This window comes from Sinohyriopsis cumingii, chromosome 1, assembly GCF_028554795.1.
Source record: "Sinohyriopsis cumingii isolate HCF-2022 chromosome 1, ASM2855479v2, whole genome shotgun sequence".
NCBI classification, from domain to species: domain Eukaryota; kingdom Metazoa; phylum Mollusca; class Bivalvia; order Unionida; family Unionidae; genus Sinohyriopsis; species Sinohyriopsis cumingii.
In genome coordinates, this window is record NC_142961.1 from 24,014,461 (window position 1) to 24,035,518 (window position 21,058).

A 21,058-nucleotide genomic window follows, 5' to 3' on the forward strand; every position below is an offset into this window, starting at 1 on the left:
AATTGCAATTCTTTTAATTTCCTTTCTGAACTAGATACAAACAAACTGCTCAAACCCAATGTACTTTTATCCTCAGTTTGGTTTCGCACCAAACTTTGGATCAAAATATTATTTACATCTTGCTTCATTAAAGAAGACTTGGCTTCAGAAAGATCATATTGTCATGCAAGCTCAAGCACCTCATCCTTTTTCAATGACTCTAACTCTTGCTGAGTAGGATTCAAAGTAAAGTTGTCCACTTTTGATGATATTGTGAAAGTTTGTTCATTTCACTAAAGATTTCTCAAATATATGAAATCAAAATACTAGGGACTAAGAAAATCACAAAAGAAAGTGAATTTAAATTTCTAAAGCAGTTTTAATTTTTCTGAAATATTTGTCAGAAATTCATATCCCAGACAAACTCCCAATTTTCTGTTATGACTCTATGATCTTAAACTAAGTAAATGAAAAGACTGAAAACAAACAAGTTTTTTAAAATTAAACAAATAGTATATTTCCCAAGAATAAAAGTGAAAATTTAAAAAAACTTACAGTATTGTGAATGAAATTCCAAACAGTCTTACAAATTCTATCACAAGTCCAGCAGTATAGGAGATTCTGATTCCATTCCAGTGGTGTTTCAAATGAATTCCAATATGAATGAATTGATGTACTAATAGCCTTGAATGTGGTGATATGCTAACAGTCTTAATATATCACAATGATATAATTCAGAATGTCTCGAAGTGAATTCACAGTAATTCCAAGATAGTAATTTAATCTTAGTGTCAAAGAGCACTTTGTAATTCCAATGAATAATTGAAGTAAATAATTAAATCCTTGCAACTGAACACAGCTTGATTTCACTAAGACTGATGTTAAGATATGCAATGAGTAATTCTGAAGTAAACAAGATTCACATAAAAAGTTAAGATGCAATAACAGAACCAGCATAGTGTCATTTTCCCCTCAAATTCATAAACAACTTGCATCTAGAACTTTCTTAATTTCTATAAAGATAAAAAGCTAGACCTTGAACTCATCATCTGTAAACATGTTTACTTGCAATTAATAATGATCTTAATATATAATATAAAATCATAGACAAGAATTAGTTTGTAAAATACTGTTTATAAAAAAACAAAAACAAGAAAAGATGTGAGTAGTCAGGTAGGCCCTAAACTCAATTACTGACCAAGGTAAATAACACAATATTGATATACATAACATATAATAATGGAGAGAAACCAACACACATTATAAATTAAATACACATTATATATATATATATATATATATATATATATATATATATATATATATATATATATATATATATATATATATATATATATATATATATATATATATATAAGTATGACAGGATACTTTGTTAAAACTGCATCTATTTAGTTGGTGTTGTCAGCAATATTTATCATCCACCTCCAAAAAGATACATGAATTTTTCATCACCGAAGCTCATTTTTGGAGATAACTGACACACTTATTTCCAACACGTCCCTCTAGTCAGTAACAGTTTTAAAGAGCAATGCAGACAGGCCAGATGAATAGTTGCCATCCATCTTGTTTTAAAGTTATTTTGCTTGCCTTCAACATGCTGTCTAAAGATACATGTGCCTAGAATGCAGAGCTAGCAACACATCAGTATATCAGTACATGGGTGCTGCATTGTGAGATATACATGCATCACACAAGTTTCAATAACTCCTTAGAATTTTATGCTGTAGTCGTGAAATTGATGATAATATACATTTCTGTTGCTACAACACAGTTACAGCAAAAGAGGATCAGTGAGACCTCTATTTTATCTTTTACTGACTTTGGTTAAATTTTTACATTTAGCTCAGGAGTATACAAATTTTTGGCATAATATCCTATCTAAAATCTTAAAATTTGGTGCGTGGATGCATGTTGATAAGTTCTATATCCTTTTTATTAAAAAAAGTCTCTGTGACCTGTATTTCATGCTCAGTGACTTTGTTTAAATTTTTAATTCAAGTTCATTTCTTGGGTTTTGTATAGGTTCTCATCATTAAAACTTGATAATTTGATGCATCTTTTAAAACCAAAGAAGGTCACTGTGACCTGTATTTTATGCTTTATTAACATGTGTTACATCTGTGAGTTTATAGTCAGGTTGATTCTTTTATGCTAGACCTATATGCATTCAGTGTACCTACTTAGAAGGCCCTTTGTGACCAAGGTAGTTGGAAAAAGGAATACATATGTTTATTCAATGGTAAACATTGAATATTAATGTCTATATAGTGCTGGGGTCAGCAAACATGCCACAAGGTGACACGTCAAGAGGTTTTGTGTGACACATGAAGGGCAGCCAAAATTCTTGATTTTAACAGTGTTACTCTCTTACTGGTGGCATGAACTTGTTCATTTTGTAATTAATCAGGGGAAAAAAGTGTCAGTGTGTAAACTAGGTTGCCGACCTCTAATATAGAGTATGTGATACATTACCCTCAGCAGGACAACTGTACATTGTACATGTGTATAAGCACAGGAAGTTAGTGGACTATATGCTGCATGCTTTTTATGTGAAGCCTCACCTGTGGTCAATCAATGTAATTATTGATGCATGACCTATGTACTGCTAGCTGTGTAATGTGACCTAGTAATTTCTGCTTCTACAGGTGGACAATAAGATAATAGCTTTTTTAGCAGATTTAAGAACAATTAGTTTTAAAATTTATACAGAATAACATAATCTGTTTATTTTCAAAATGTTACCTCAACTTTAGTATAATCAAGAAGGAAAGTTCTTTTTAAATGTATTTTATGCCCTTTCACAATAGATAAGGAGGTATGTGGGTGGGTGAATAGGTAGTTTCACAGTATGTCTGCACAATATTAGCTATAAACTGCCAATGAAAAGTTGAAATTCTATGGTACTGTTTATATTGGCTACTGGAGACTATTGAAAGTAACAAGGAGCTATGTAATCAGTGATTGCAATTTGTTTGTTACAGTTATTGCTCTTTTTGGCCTCAAGGTTCACATATTGCACGTAATAATCTTGTGAGTGCAACTAGCCTCAGTTTTCAATGTATGGCCATGAAACTTTGTACATATCAATGTCATCAGTTAAGGAATATGTTCCTTCTTGGACATTACACAATGTAATTTGCACTTAAGACTTCACAGAACACAGCAGAAACTATATATATATATATATATATATATATATATATATATATATATATATATATATATATATATATATATATATATAGCATAGTTAATTCTAACTGAAAGGGTACCTAGATTACATTATTGCAAGTGCAGATGGATATAAATATATAAATAGTTAATCAACAGTCACTAGAAGAAGCAATTAAATTTTGTGAAAATTTTTCTAAACTCTACTAAAAAATTGTTGACAAAGTCCAAAAGATACACATTTAGGTTAGAATTAACCCAAAACATGTAGGTGTAAAGTTGAGGTTACTCACCCATGACAGCAGGTGACACTGTGGTGTGAATAAATAAATACTATGGTGTGAAGACATATGTGCATATGCTCTCATGTATAATGATTATTTAAAAATGTTTTAAGGGGTCCTGGGGTGCTGAGTGGTCTAAAGTGCTGACCTTTACCAATTACTGCCTGGGTGCAATATGTGGCAGAATGTTGTGAATGCAACTATTCTTGCATTGTTTAGTACCGTATATACTCACTTATAAGTCAAATTAAATTGCAGCGACAAAGATCCTGATCTGCCATAGCATAATGTGCCTGCAGACCAAGATATATGTTGTTTGTTCTACTGATTACTCCTAACAAAACTGCACAGACCCAGATCTGCCAGCACATTATGTGATGGCAGATCTGGGTCTGTGCAGTTTGCATTTGGACTCCTCTTATAAACGAGTATAATGGTAGGTTGTTGTTGCACTAGAAGATATTATAGTAATCATCGGAAGATATGCATGCTGACTATTGTATTCACTGTTTCCAGAAGAGTTATGCCCTTTCTTGTCCGGACTTATCTCCATCAAGACCACTGGACTAATCTCCAACACAATGTACTGATATGACATTAGAGAGGCAGGGGTGTATTTATATCACCATTCCTCCAGTTTCTATGTCATTTGCATTATATGCATTCTGATGATTGGAATCACATGATTATTTTCATGTCCAGTGTCTTAGTTTATTAATGTCATTTTGTAAGGTTTGAGTACTCTGCATGTTATGAATTGGTGTGGAGCCTATATAGTCATCTGCAAAGAGGTAAACTTTTTAAACAATTCCGTTCATGATGTCATTGATGTATATGGAGAAAAGCACTGAACTACATACTGCACCAGAAGCTACATTGTACCAGTGAACTGCATACTGTACCTTTGGGTACTACAGAAGCTACCTTGTACCAATGAACTGCATACTGTACCTTTGGGTACTACAGAAGCTACCTTGTACCAGTGAACTGCATACTGTGCCTTTGGGTACTCCAGAAGCTACCTTGTACCATTGAACTGCATACTGTACCTTTGGGTACTGCAGAAGCTACTTTGTACCAATGAAATGCATACTGTACCTTTGGGTGCTACAGAAGCTACCTTCTACCAACCAGATTATCACCACACATTGTTTTCAGAAGTATAAAAAACACTTCATCCTGATTAGTTTTTCCTGAGATTCCATTATGAAATAATTTATCCTTTACCAATTCATGGAGGGAGTCATTCATGCAGGACAGCACACAGACAACTACCTAGTGCGGACTGGCATGAGGCAAGTCTGCTTACTGTCACTATTTCACTTCCTTCTCGCCATCAACTGGATTATGAAGATGTCCACCAATGGGTAGAGAAATGGGATCTGGTGGACATTCTGGAGTCAATTTGAGGACATGAACTTTGCTGATGACCTAGCACTCTTGTCCCATAGTCAGCAGCAAATGCAGGACAAGACCAACATACTGGCAGCCACATCAGCACAGGTTGGCCTCAACATCCACAAAGACAAGACCATGATCCGCAAGATCGATTATGTCAGTAACACCCCAGTCACACTGCAGGGAGGTCCCCTGGATGAGGTGGAATCCTGGGCAGCATTATCAACCATCAGTGTGTCACAGATGCAGGTGTCAAGGCAAGGATTGGAAAGGCGAGAGCAGCTTTCATACAGCTCAAGAACATCTGGAGCTCCAAAGAAATTTCCTTGACTACTAAGATCAGACTGTTCAACTCCAATGTGAAGTCAGTCCTACTGTATGGGGCTGAGACTTGGAGAACCACCAAGTCAACTGTAAAGAGAGTTGAGACCTTCTTCAACAGCTGCCTAAGAAGAATTCTCCAGATCCGCTGGCCAGACACCATCAGCAACACCAACCTGTGGCAGAGAACCTCCCAGCTTCTGGTGGAGGATGAGATCAAGAAGAGAAAGTGGGGTTGGATAGGACACACTCTACGTAAGCCGCCAACCAATATTACAAGACAGGCATTGAGGTGGAACCCTCAAGGCAAGCAGAGAAGGGGATGACCAATAAACTCTGATCTGCAGGCACATTATGCTACAGCTGATCAGGATCTTTCTTTGAAGTTTGATTCAATTTATAAGTGAATATAAAAATGAAGAACTGTACGTCAACTTTAGTAAGATGCATAGCCTTCCAAATAAATGTAATCATGAAGTACCACAAGACAAAAGGTAAAGCTATCAGAATCCTTTAAAAGGAATAGATATATGAAAGAAAATATAAAGGTAAAAAACCTAAAATCCATCAAATATATTGTTTCCATACAAAGAAATGGCTTGGTATAAGGAGGTGTTAATTTCAATAAAGTAATCTATGCCTACAAATGTTACATTGGAATTTAAAAAGAGAGATATTTTACAGAGACAGGGCTTAATAAAGGCAAGGTGTGTAGTTGCAAGGGACCACTGTGTTTAGATGAAATTCATGAGTCAACTGTTTTTATTTCATAAATTCACAGCATTGAATTGTTTTTTAAAGTTTCATCATTATATTAGATTTGAACTAGGTGAAAAATAATTTGGTACTACAGTACATGTATTCTGTACTAGTTTCTATTTATATTAAAGATGGATGTTTGAGCCTCATGCAAATACCTATATATGCACAATTTAAATCATACTTTTTATTTCTTTAATGTTTACTGAACTAACTGTTAAGTCAGAAAATGTTAGGCATAAAGTGTATTATATTTGTAGGGATTGTTTGGAACATTTCTTCATGGTACAGCTCAGGTGACTTTTTCATTTCTCCACACATCAAAAATTGGGAATGGATTGAGTGTAGAGAGGATTAAAGAAAAGCCTCTCAATACTGCCACTTGGAAATTTGAGGCGTTATGATGTTTAAAAGTTGAAACTCATCTTATGCATCATGCATCCTTGCAGATCTACACTGTAAATGATTTAAAGAGGACTAATATTGCAAAATAAATATGAAATATAAGCAAATTATCTCCCTTATATCGCATATTACCTTAACTTGGACATTTCTATGCTGTTTTGATAAGATTTTCTGCTTCAGTTGATTATTCCTTTCCTGCTAATTCATGAATAAACACAATTTTATTTTGTTGCAAATTGCATAAACAATTTTTTACCATTCAGAATAATAGAAATCTGCTGAAAGTATTCAGTTACAACCAAAAGGTTATGTTTACTATTTTAAATAAAAAATTTAAAAAAAACAATGCAAGATTCAATTATGAGAGTAACAGAGAGAAGGAGGAAATAAAAAATGAGTGATAAGGATGAAAGATGTGGGGGTAATTAGTAATTGAATTATCAGATACTTCTCATATGAAAATACAGTTCACTGAATTATTGAATTCCTTTTTTTATAATTTGTTCCCCAAAAAGCATAAACAATATCATATATTAGATGAGTTGCATTTGCTAAAATAAGAAGTGTTCTCCTGGTTGTCCTCATAAGAACATTTGTTTGAGCAGACACATTGACAAAATAAAAAGCCATTGTTAGTCAAGATATTCTTTGCCATAATAATATATTTGCATGGATATTTTAGTTAATAAACCATTGGTTCAATTCTCAACAATTTTGGGTGAACCTACATAATACAAACATGGATACTGAACCAATTTTTCTTTTGTGCTGAGAGTTTTAATTTTTGTATAAGAGAGAGAGAGAGAGCGAGACTATGCTAATGACTTATAACATTATGCATATACAATACATGTAAATATTGCTCCCTAAACTTGTTTAAATATTACCAGATATTATCCCAAAGAGATGCTATAACAAAAAAAGTGTGGTTTATTCTCTTTCATTTTTAGGCGGTGCTGTAACAAAAAAAGTGTTGTTTTTTATCTCTTTAATTTTTAAATGTGGTGGTTCTCTTAATAAGCATAGCTGTTGGAAGCAGGTGTGCTGGCAAATAAAATCCCATTGTTAATGAGCATATTCTTGCATATAATTTTTATTTACACAGATATTTTATTCAATAAACTGTAGGTTCAGTTCATGAGAGAGACAGAGAGAGACAGATGACAGAAGACCATTACTTAAGTCAGATAACTACTATGTGCGTTTTCACTAAAATTTTGAATGAACTCTCCATTAAACATACTGAAATTGAGAAAAAGATGTTTGTATATGCTTTTTATAACATACATTAGCCAAACTTTGTGGAGAGATTACACCTGAGGCAAGGAAGAAGGCATTTGATCTGAGAGTCAAAGGGTTGTAGGTCAAGGTCACTGACTGAAAGAAGAAAGTTTTACATTGCAGACATTGCCCAAACATGGTGGATGGATTACACTTAGGGTAGGGAAGAAACCTATCGATTTTGGGGGCAAAAGGGCAAAGGAAAACGTCACTATGACTGTAAAAAGAAAAATAGTTTATGCATAAAGTTTCAGTTGTCTTCATAGAGGTGTATTAAACATAAAAATGGCATATGTTCACAGCACTTATGTTTGAGAGTTGGATAAAATACTATGGCCCGAGTTTCCTAGACTGAAAATACCAGATACAAATGATTTGCTGTACTTATTTCTTTGCACTGGAGACATGAATAACATTTTAATGTTGACAATGACCCTTAGATACTTTTTCCATCAATAAAGAAACTAAATAAACCAGAAATTTATTTGATACGAGAGAGATTTTTTATATTGAAATCTATCCAATAGTCCTGAGCATGGTTCAGTTTATGGCCAAAACTCAAATATGCAAGCATGCAATCTATAAATGTTACAAGACCTTTCTTCATCTTCACCAGGAAATAATAAGCACAAATCTCTAAACATTCTGAGATTGCATTGTATAAGGGTATTTTAAAAGTTCTGAATATTCATGCACTGTACAACAAAGTTGTTTATTAGTAAACAGTAGTAGTACATTAGTGCATCCCCTCAAAGTAGCCCTCATGTACCTCTATCCATTCTTAGTCCGATTATACAGTTTTTAAATGCCATTTTTATTTTGTTTATACACTAGAAAGCTGCATTCCCAACTGCATGGCATCATTCTAATTGTCTGCCCCACAGTGAATCTTTTGTATTCCTGGATTCAGCCAAAAATCACTTGTAACCACGTGAAAGGCTGTGTGGAGGATGTGGCAAAGTTTGGATGCTGTGTTGCTTCAGGAAGTATGTCATGATGGAAGATCTATGTACTAGTGCATTGTAGGTGGATATGGATGGGTGGTTCAGTAGTGTTCAACAACTTTTGGCAATGCTCTGGAGGCACGAAAATGTCCAGTATTACTAGCCAAGTCAGGTACAGGTACCTGGTTGACTGGGCCTTTTGCTTGTAAAAATAATGCATAAAAGGCTCTCTTGCCAGCCATACTACATTGAGCAGTTTGCGGTCTGCTCATTTTCTCTGATCTGGACTATATTATATTTTTTGGGGTTGGGGTTCAAAAAAAGTACATCCATGTTTCATCACCTGTGATAATCTCATTGAAATGGCTCTGGTCACACTTTTCATATTTGAGAAAAAGCTGTTTGGTGATTTCAACCCAAGTCTGTTTTTGATCCACAAAAGAGAGACCCATCTTGCACACACCTTTTTGAGCTTCAGTTAATTCTTCAGTATATTTAAAACAATGGATGAATTAATGATGTGATAATGGAAATATCTTCCACTGTATCAGTCATCATTCTCAGTTGCCTCCTTCAAAGCAGTCACTTCTCACTCACTAATAGATAGTTCCCTAATGACATCAGCAGCCATATTTGTGGTGTGCTAACAGATTTACCGTTGAGTTTATACAGTATTTGGAAGTTGAAATAAATTCGCTGAATCTCAAGATACTGTTACAAAACATACATATATAAACGGAATGCAAATCAGGCTTTCTGTTAGTATCTATATTTGTAATTTATAAATTGATTTTGCTTCAGTGTGCCTTGTTAAAAATGGACAATTTCAGTGGTCGCACATAGGAGAAACTGCCAGGTTGCCCATCGTTCAAGTAACATGGACAGAATGTCGTCTGCTAGTGACCTTATTGGGAATCATCTGTTGGAGACAACAGTGTTGCAGAACATGGATCATCTTCCATGGCTTTCTGACCATCTTTAAAAGAATGAAACCACCTCATTATTGTAGGATATGATAGAAAATTTCATCTATAAACTTCATCCAAGTTGGCCTTGATATCATTAAGAGTGTAATCTAAGACTATCTGAATATTTAAAATATGCCCTTTGTACAGTAGTAGAATTTTTTTTCTCCTCTGACATTTTTAAGGTCACTGTCATTTATCTATGTTACACTGCATATATATCCAGTGTGCTGCATCTGCAACTGCTGTAAATTTTTAGAATGCTATTTTATCTATCAGTCAGTGTTAAATTAATTGGCAGGTTCAAAGAAACAAAAATGTTATATTAAAATACTCAGAACATTTTAAATACCCTATATAATCAGGAGAGAGAGAGAGAGAGAGAATGATAGGAAAGAAAGAGATTAGTCTTCAAATGAGGACAATTTCTATTTTGTTATTTATTAAAAAAATAAAATGTTATTATGGACATTTATCAAACTTGTGTTATGATTGGAATTGTTGTGATAGGTATACTCCAATTTCTATGTCTTTATGTGATAAAAATGACATATTTCTGCCTTTCCCAGGCTGGGATCTGAATAGGACATCACTTTCGCATGTTAACTACCATAATACTTGCTTATAAGATGAATCCAAGTGCAAACTGCACAGACCAAGATCTGCCATTGCATAATGCACTGGCAAATCTGGGTCTGTGTGGTTTGTTGGGACTAATCAGTAGAACAAATAAAATAGACCCCAGATTATGCTACAGTGGATCAGGACCTTTGCAGTTTGACTTGACTTGTAAGTGAGTAAATATGATATATCAATTTTTTTAACATTTGTGGCAAGGGCTTCCAAAGTTTTGATTTTTGAAGAATATCTACTGATGCAAAGGCCCCATGACAGTGCATACTAGCCAGTTTTGTGCATTAAACGACTTTGTGAATACATGTTATTGTTGACTGCATGTACGACCATTGCCACACAGAGACTGAGCAACGACGGTTCATAACTCAGCGTAAAATATGATTCCGTTCTGCATGCTTTCTGTTCTTTTCTTTATTTTTAAATAGAAATATCTGTCAATTGTGATTTAATTGTGCGTAACTCATTTGATTTTGCTTACTTTCTAACTGGGGGATAAATGTATGCCACCCAGAACGAAGCTGTAAGCTGTGCCTCTAATCAAGTCAGTGGATAAGTTAATTCAGATTTCTTTGAGATAAAGTATGTCTTATAGGTCCTTCTGTAGTTGTTTAGAAGCATTGGATATGCAGCTTTCTCAGACACTGTAATATGTTCAAATCCCTTGGTGATGATTTGCACACAGGTGCCCATGGTGTGTAACAGTGGTGAGCTGCTAACTGCTTGCCCTTCCATCATGGAACTACAGCATGGAATGTCTCGCATTGAGGGGATTAACTTCCCCACCATAATGGATGGAGAAATGAAAAATTGCACGAGCTGTACTGTATAAAACTAAAATTAATTTTACACAAATAGTTTACCCCCCAAACAGTAGTTTAATTGCTGACAAGTTTGCCTCCACAAAATCAAAATTATGAGTCAGTAACATGTTGACCTTCTGAATTTGCTGGTTCTACATTTTCTTGTTTGTGAATTTTCGTTTCTTTAACTTGATCATACTTAATTTCCCTACTGATCTTTCTTTCTACTTTGTTTAATTTTATTTCTTTTGATCAGATTTTCCTTCAGTGTTATTTTCTTTTCTTGGTCTTCAAAAGTTCTGTTCCATCATTCTGACATAATTCCACCCCCATTTTTTATTTTCATTTCTCCCTCATAAACATTTTGAAACAGGATTTTTTTTTTCATTGTGGTATTTTTTTCTCCATTAAAAAGCCCACAAGACAAGCCCCACATTACTGGGATGAGGGCCGCCCTGTTCGTAGCCCCCAGTCATATGATTCCCAACCAGGTCAGAGGAATGATCCTGCTGAACTTGCTCCGCAGGTAACCATTGATATGGAATCCTATATAATCCAAACATGCCAGTATATGTATGCAGTCTCTCCTGTACAGAGAAAATTTGTCTTGATGTCATGCTTGAAACTTGCGACTACATTAAACAACAGACTTTTATTAAATTACAAGTATATTTAAATACATGTATATTTAAAATCTCCTGTTAAAAGTTAGTAATCCCAGATATATAACTTTAGAGGCTAAGTTCTGTGTGCTTTTTTGTGTTCATGCAGCTTTACGACCTTAGAGCCCAACCATCTTTCCATCAAATCTTCATAAGGTAATAGGGAAGCATAAAATAAAAATCTTTTTTAAAAGCAGTAATACATTATCTGTAATCAGTGCATTGTTATCACTTTCTTGGTGCTAATCCATAGTCCAAGGTGAATTTCCTTGTCCAATTAGTAATATGGGGGTCTAGAACAAAAATAAACAATCTCAGTCTGATACCTTAGTCATTTCCATCATTTGGAATATCATTCTTCTTTTCTTTGGAATTTGTTTAATGTAATAAATGTCTCTGGGCAGTTAACCGATTTTCCACAGTAGTTGCATTTATTTACATTTATCAGTGTCCCCATTTTCTCATTTTCTTGATTTTTGTGCAGATTCTGGTTAAATAGTGTGTCTGTATTATTATCCCACTTGTTGTTACCAGTTTTGGGGTAGGTATTACCTACTGTAATTTTGTCATTTGTTTCATTTTCAAATTTCTCCCAATCTTTCAGCATGCCAGAGTTTGGCAAATATGGCTATTAAAAGGTTTCATGGGGCAGATGTTGCACTATGTGATCAGATGAAGTGAGTGAGCTAGCAGAAAGCTGCTGTTTCTATTGTGGCAGGAAGAAAACATCCCCTTCTTCATGACTGACCAGTTCCAATCAAGAAGGGATTAATTGCACTTCCCAGTGTAAGGAACTCACCAGTATGCCAATCCCAGGATGTTTCAGTGGCAAGTCTTGCTGTAAGGAAGTCACCAGCATGCCAGTCCAAAGAGGTACAACTAGCAGCACTTTTGGTTCAAGAAAGTTGTCAACACACTAAAACTGGTAGGGATCAGAGATACATTCTGCCTTCGGGAAGTTTCCAGCACTCATGAGCAAGCCCCATCTTTGTGGTGCAAGGAAAATTTTCCAGACAATCTCTGTCAACTGACCATTCATTGCTGGATGACCATGAACCAGGCTGTAGCACTGGTCACCGGGCATGAGGTAGGGTAATAAATATGGTCACCAGATGTCAGTCACAATGTATTGGATACTGGGCACCATGCACCTGGCATTGATCACCAGTCATCAAGTACTGGTCATTGGGCAGAACACTTAGCACCAGCCTTTATCTAATGGTCACTGGACATCAGAGTTTGACCTTTGCCCAACGAGCCTGAGAATTGAACAGTTTGCTGTTCTGATCAAAGTTTTGGGGAAATATGATTTAACACTCTCTCCTTTCCTTACATTCCTGCTTAGTTCTTACAGGGCTTAGGGACCACCAGACACCAGGTGCTGAGCTCAAGGCACTGGTCAATTCTAACCAGGAGGGGTGATGGATACCAGATGTTAGGCACCAGATACCAGGCCACTGATCATCGGTCACTGGATTTAATTCAACAGTCACCATAGATTGGATATTGGTCCTTGAACTACCAATCCCCAGGATCAGATGGCTTGCCCTCAAGATGTCAGTGAATAATGATATTGATCCCCCATTTCACCCTCTGTTCCCATTAAATTTCTATGGTACTTATTGACTCCCACCACTATGCGGTTAGTCTGGAATATATTCTTGGCACTATGGATGAATTTCCCATGGCTCCATTGGTCAGCAAACCAAGCAGGCAGGAGGCCTTCCTTATTTTTTGCCTCCAGCTTTGTTAACGAAGCATAAAGAGAAGGAGCCACCACTCATCTCTGCTTGCATTGAGAGCAGATTGCCACCTTCTTTCCCCAAAATATGTTTCTGAAGCCTTTAGATCTTCAAACACTAAGGTCTTTACCAGTTTGGAGATGCTGCCAGGGCTCAGAAAAAATCCGACCTTTTTTGCAGTTTTTCCACTTAGCTATGCTAAGAGGTTAGTGCAGAAGCTGATGCTGGACCAGGAAGTAACCAGACGACAGAGGGAGGGGTTGGTCAGTACCCTCTACCACCTTTCTGTCCCTTGTGGGCAGCTACAAAGTGCATTTTTTGTGCCTGCTTGGCCACTTAGGCCCCCTGTCATAGATTCAGGAGCATCCCAGATACATATATCAACAGGGACCTGGACCCTTACCTTTTCACTTGAAAGTTGGGAGCTTAAGGATTCAACCTTGTTTACCTTAATTTCACATGCTGATCTTTTAATAATGGCCACCTTCAGCCTTTTGTGTGAGGATTCTCAGTCAGTGGCCACCTTGCAGAAACTTCTGGAGGCTATCACCAAGACTGTGAGACTCTCACTTTCAATGTCTGTGGCATTTTCAGTGGAGCTTCACTATCTCTGCAGGGATGCTGCCTTAGATAATTCAGAGGTTTTGCTAGAATACAGCAAGGATTTGTTGAGGGCAACTCCACTGATGTGAAGTCCATATTCTTTGACTTAATCCATACAGTGGCCTTCCATGATCTCAAGGATAAACAAAAACAGTTAATGACCATGGATCTAGGCATGGTTAATTTAGCTAAGAAGCATTCCTGCCCAAAAGGCCTATTGGTCCCTTGCCAAAGTGTTTTAAGCAGGGTACCCAACAGAACCATTAGACCACCTTTAAAGCTATTTGTTACAAGGGCAGGAAGTCTACAGAATCCTCCAGCCTCCCTTAGGAGGGAGACTGTTGGCCTCAGGGAGTCACACTATCCTACAAAGTTACTCTCTTCTTGACATCCCATTAGGTGCCAGACTAGGCCTTTTATCAGACATTTTGTTGGCCCTAACAGTTAATGAATGAGTCCTCTCCACAATAAGAGAGAGTTACTGGCTTTACTTCTAGGGCCCTCCACCTCTGTGAGACCAAAATGGAATTTCTAATGGAAGAGATATAAACCCTTGTAAAATAATAGAGGATGATAGAGAAAGTAATAAACTTTGGGATTATGTTCCTGGATTTTCCTGGTTTTAAAGAAATGGGGAACATTTCATCTCATCATCAAGCTTTCCCCATTAAATGAGCTTTTTGGGGAAGGATGCTTCAAGGTGCAAATGTCAGCCTCAATCAGGAATACCATACTGTCTCCATATACCTACAGAATGTGTAAATGTCAGGAATGCCATCAAAGTGAACATCTCTGCAGTCTCCATATACCTACAGAATGCTTACATAAACATTCACATCACACAGGAAATTCATGCAGTTTTCTCTGGGGAAAAATTATTTTTTAACTTTTGGTTCTTCCCTTCAACCTAGATTCTGCACAGAGGGCTTTACAAGGGTGATGGGAGTAATAGTAATTCACTTATAATCATTAGATATTCCTATCATCCAGTATTTCAATTACTGATTGATACAGAATTTCTCAGATGTGCCTTGCTAAGAGATTGGTCACTGAAGACAGTGACTCTTCTGTGGTTAATCCCCAACCAGGAGAAATCTGATTCCTTCTCAAAATTTCACCTATATTGGGACGAATTCCTTCATAAATCAAGGGATAGTTCATGTTCCCCCTGAAAGGATTATACTGATTCTGTCCCTCATAAGATGAGTGCTGGAGAAGAATATGTTTGCTTGCCTTTAATGTGGCAACAGATCTAGTACCCCTAGGAAGACTACATACATGAGGCAGACATGGAATGGGTAGTCCTCACAGAATGGTCTTTGCACTAGTAATTGGTGCAATAGATAGTGCATTGATCTGATCTAACCCTCTTTGATTGCATTTGCAGTTTTCTTTCCTTTATTTTCAAAAGCCATTGCTAAGTTTTCATCATGAAGGTCTCAAACATATCTCTCCAATACTTTTAAGTTTTCTTTGAATGCCACCAAAGGGTCTAGCCATTATCTTTCAAAACTGACCAGGTATTTTCAGCTTCACTGACCTGTCCTGCACTCATTAATGCCTAGGCAACCTTTCTTGTCTAGTTTTGTTATCTGAACTACATTTTGGAGTATGGTTTTTATGGAGAGACATACTGTGAAAATGATTTTCCTTCTTTCTTTAGCATCATTATAGAGCATGAATGAGATTCTTGCCTTATAGGTGCCTTTGTTTGAATGGCAACTACAACTTAATCTCCCTTCTTAAAGCCTTGTGTTTCTGTTTGGCTAAATCAAAAATGAACAGAAATGGCCAGAAATGTCTCTGTTTCACTCCCAGAGGTACATCTGATGCTTTTACAGCTACTATTTCTAGGTGAATTATTCTATCAAGAGCTTATCAGTCTGTCCCTGAGATATATCTTTCTTTCACAAGGTTCAAAGCCTGTGAAGTTAGGGTTATTGCTGGATCTTGGGACGTTCTTTATCATTCTCCTCTGGATTATATGAAATCCACCTGCTGGCAATGTCACTCCACATTTTTTTCATTCTACCTGTACTCATTGTTACACCAAAACAAAGGCATTTACAGTTTATGCCTGATTATGTCAGCCCAGCAACTTGTTAAAAAGCCATCCTTCTTTCTGCATTAGAGCACCCTACTGATATTACAGATGGCATGAGGAGGACAGCTACTTGGATAGCTACTGGTGTAACCATTAGCCTCCTTTAGACTGGAAAAGTTATGAGGAAGTTTCATTTCCCATAGTAACAACAGGTAACTAATTTAAATTATACCTGTTATTATTACCTTCCTCCATGCTCCGAGGTAACTTAGTTATCAGATTGGGATATTGTTTATTTTTGTTCTTGACCTTCATTTATTAATTAGAGGAGGGAATTCACCTTGGACTCGTGTCAAGATGAGACAAGCAGTGTATTAACAGGTAAGTATTACATAATTAAAATTTGTCTTAATCCCAATATCTACATTTTATTTCATGTTGATACGAGTTATAGTTATTTTCCAGAATTTAAACAAAACATGTAATGTGCCTTTTTAATAATAACTTTTTATAATATATGTTGGTTTTTTTTTTTCACACTTAGCACACATTCGTGGTTGGTTAGGGATGCAGGATATTTATTCTTCATTAATTTTTATTTCACTGTTATATTTTTATTCTTTTTGCAAGTTCCATTTCCCTTTAAACAAAATGTGTAAAATTCCACACACAAACTGTAAGGATTTGGAATTTTCCAAATCATTTATGTTTTGATTTACATTTCCAGATCAGTTATGTTTTGATTTACATTTCCAGATCTTATGTATGAAAAATTTGTGAAATAAATATAAAACAATACCCAGTTATTTCTTTATATCACTAAGTCACTTCCAGTAATTAAGATTCTTCCTTATAATCATGGTGCAACAAAGATTTACTTTAGAACAAAAAATATGTTCATTAATATTTTGAACAGTTTTAACTTTAACAATGAACAAGATTAAGACTGGAAAGTCAGTAAACATTCTCATATCTGACATAGAAACCACACGCAGCATTGGTGAAGGTTTAGTGTGGTGTGTTACCTACAGCTCTTTTGCACAGGGATATCAGTCAGGACCACCCCCACCACCAAGGAATAGGGATCAAAATCTTAAAGCAGAACTCCCTCCTAAAACACCACAAGCATATTCTGATCCCAGACACAGAAATATAGGGCCAGAAGATCAGGTTCAACTCAACCTTGCACCTCAAACACCTCCTTCCCTTCCTCTCCAGTCACAATCCCCTCATGGCGCACCCCCTGCACAGCATTCCCCAAGACGCACACCGCTTGCACTGCAGACTGGTTACAGGCCATCTACACCATCTGACCCACGAAGAGGCAAGCCTCCCCCTAACCTTGATTTTCCCTATGGTTATGGGTATGAAGAAATGAGGAAAAAGGCAATTGGAGAGAGGCACAGGGACTATCAGGAATATGTGAAGGTTTGTGATTTGTCAGCACTTCACAAGGAATCTTATAATGCACATTCAATCTTCAACAATTAGTAACCGAGAGCAGTACTTGGTTTTTCATGTTGACTTTCTCCTTTCTCTAAGATTTAAAATTTAGCGTAAGAACCAAGGCAGTGTCAAAATTGTTTGGTCCTTCTTTTCACTTTTGTATATCCAGAAAGAAGTATCTAAGATTAGATTTCACTATAATATGAAAAGAACCCAACAGACAGTGGCATCAATAGCATTTGTACATAAGCTGGCATTATTGTTTTTATGTTGAGAGAAGATAGGAATGCAGATAAAGAGATGTCTTTACAGCTAGGCCAATTTCTGTGTTATGCAGATTTGTCTGTCAAAAGCCGAGATGAGAAGAATCTTCAATATTGAAATATAAGGGAATTTTCACCATGGAATGCCAAGTTGCTCTGTGACCTAACATGATTATGATGAAGTTCTACACCTTCAGCAACTGACTCGTAGTGAAGTAGTTTTAACTTGCTTGTAACAGGCTGAAGCCAGAACTCAAAAAGGGCCCTAACTAATCCGCATGGCTATAAACGAGTGTTTTTATAGAGGATCTTTTTTAACTTAGTTCTCTTGCTTTATTTTGCTTGGTTTTTTCAGTAGTTTCTATGCTGTTGACTCTTCAAAGCTTCTGTCTTTTTTGTGCAAACAAAAGGTGTAACAAAGTAATGTTTTTGCTTTTGATGACATCATTGGCTTCAAAGATGCATCACTTAAACTTGTCTCTTGAACTGAATGGCTGTTATGTACATCCAGAGTAAAGATGTATTCCCACACAAAGAAAGTAGAAATTCAGATAAATGAAATGAAAGGATTATGACTACCAACCAAATGAGGAATAATACAAAAATACTTTTTGCAAAAATGTACACCAGAGTTAGGGAAAAAGAGGGTATCCGAGGACAGAAATTTGCTATGAAACAAATAAGATGACTTTTAAATAGGTTAGGGTGATTTTTGGCATGTTCTTCATGTCATATGGAATATCTTGGTGCTAAAACTCTGCAAAAAGTACAGTTTGTTTATTGCAGCTGTACACATCTTACCCATAATTAATGTGACAGTTTGCTTCTTAAAAAATACATGGATCATGTTCATCATAGAATTCCTATAGAAAAAAATGGGTTCTATAAAAATCAGATATTTGAGCAAATTTTCGTTGAATTTCTGTATTATACTTTTAACTTTCATTTTTTTGACCATGCCAACTTTCTGTTCAGTTCTATATGTGAAAGTGCAGAAGAATGTAAATTTTGTAATTGTATGCCATGTTTGTAATAAATGGGAGGCATGGTGGACAGATGCAAAGATGCAAGGAGAGAATGGGTCAATCATCTTTTATTGGTTCTGTGATGTTCTTCTTTTTTTATACTGAAATTCTTTTTAAACTATTGTGCTATAATTATCCTATATTTTTTTTTTTTTAAGTCCCGAAATTGTCAAATATTTTAAGCAAACCGTTTGTATATTTCCTTTACTTTTGGCACCAAAAGTGGATAATCATCCATGAAACTGACAAAGGACATGTACTCTTGCCATTCCATAAGCCTTTACATCCAACCTAAACCATTTCTAACTCAGATTAGTATAACAGACCACCTAATCAAAAATGAAAACAATCATTTGAACACATACTGTACATGTTTAAAGTCAGGGGAAAAATGAAAATGGGAATCTCATTATGTGACATCAGTACTATTTTCAATTCACAACAGTTGGCTTTCCTCAAAAACAAAAGAAGCAAAACTGGCCAGCCTGGATACCGTTAGATTTTAATGGTAAAACAAGTATTTTATGTACCGTATGTACTTGTTTAGGTCAAACTGCAAACAACATAGACCCTGATGTCACATAATGCACTTATTGATTGTGGTCTGTGTCGTTTGTTCTACTGATTACTTCTAGCAAATTGCTTGACCCAGAAATGCTGGCACATTATGCGATGGCAGATCTGGGTCTAGCCATTTTACAGGTGGACTTAACTTACAGGTGAGTATGTATGGTAGTTCCAAGCTAAACAGAACACATTTGTGATACAAGCATTAAATTGTTGGTGTGAGCGAATGCATCTTTACGATTGCCACTACATTGCTATTGCTAATACATTTTAGGTTTTCAGCTGTATATGCATGTTGTAGTTGCTTTTTGGACTGAGCAGAAATAATACACAAGCAGTGCCCTGTAGCATGCATTGTATGCAGTATTGTACGTGTATTCAATACATTGCAAGTTAAGCAGTTGCTTATCACATTGTGATATCCCCTGTTTGTCCATCCATCTATCCATAAATCACATTTCATCTGAGACTATTGGATGGAAATGAAACATACCTCAATATCTGAACCCTCAGATTTTCTCGACAACAATTAATTTTCAATATTGCATACAGTTTTTGGACACCAAATATGTTTTTGAAGTCAATGGAAAAGTTCAAGTTGGAAGAAAATTTTACATATACTCAAAATCATGTACTGGTAATTGCATAGATAACCATTAAACCTTGAAACTCAGGTTTGATTGCCCTAACTGTAGACTCAATTTCTTTAGGCCAACCTGGCTTTTTTATCAGTCAACTGGCTGAGAGGCCAGAAAGTGGCGGGTAACCAAATCTGAAGAGTTTTATTTCTCGGAAGGATCACGACATTCTTGTTCCTCTGCCACTTTATGTAAATTATCATGTGGTAAACAATTTCAAGTTGTGAACAAGTATCTATGTGGAGATCAGGGCTAAAGTAATTTTACTCTCAAAACATTTTGCTTTAAGAATCAAAGTTTACTTCCTTCTCTATGTAGAGGCTATACAATTTTCAGGACCGAGTCCTTAATTTCAGTTCTGTTTCCGGTTGCCACTGTTTTGATACAGTGGGTCAGCTACTTGCATTAAAAGGGGATGTCACTCTTACTGAGAAAGATAACTGAGATGGAAATATGTCTGCATGTCAAAAACAGCATGGCCTTGGTGCACACTTATATCCTATGGCAGCAGCATACGCAGAAAAACAAAAAGAAAACAAACACCAGACTCTCAACCAGTATTCTTTATTTGCAAAACAAAGCACATTATCATGTAAATATTCTGTATTAGGAGCAAGGATATAATGCAGCCTAACCCACTTCAAACCAGCATAGAGCAGGTCCATCAGTACACTACACAAATTATTAATATTCCAGACAGGATGTTTGGCGAAAATGTTATTTTTCATTGTACACAAATTACCTGCAAAGTGACAAAAGTAATTTTTTAACACTGTCATTTTTAAGTCTTTTTTCTGGCTTTCATCTTTTGAAGAGGACATGTAATATATGTGGTTGGAATTTGGGGTACAACCCAAGGAGCATAATCTATGAGAGAGTTTGGTATGATGGGGTGGGGGAGATATGCAATAAAAAGCATGGTGGTTTACAACAGCAAGTGAAGATTGTATGTTTTGTTAGATAAAAAGAATTTTTAAAGAACTTTGTTTATTTTGTTGTTGTTGTTTTGGGTTTAATACCATTAGTTTATTTTGTTGTTGTTTGTTTGGATTTAATGCCATTTCACAGTACAAGATTATGCTATACATGGCAGCCAGTTTA

General features: G+C 35.9%; 1 protein-coding gene across 8 annotated transcripts in view; it reads left to right on the forward strand.

The window, feature by feature from the left end:
* LOC149806557 (uncharacterized) overlaps window positions 1-21,058 on the forward strand; it is a 176,359-nt gene that overhangs the window by 66,594 nt on the left and 88,707 nt on the right. For all 8 annotated transcript variants that reach the window (XM_089954581.1, XM_089954591.1, XM_089954603.1 and 5 more), the window contains 2 exons: window positions 11,383-11,493; window positions 17,237-17,446. In XM_089954581.1, the coding sequence (XP_089810707.1) occupies window positions 11,383-11,493; window positions 17,237-17,446 (321 nt within the window). The remainder of the gene's footprint in view (window positions 1-11,382; window positions 11,494-17,236; window positions 17,447-21,058) is intronic.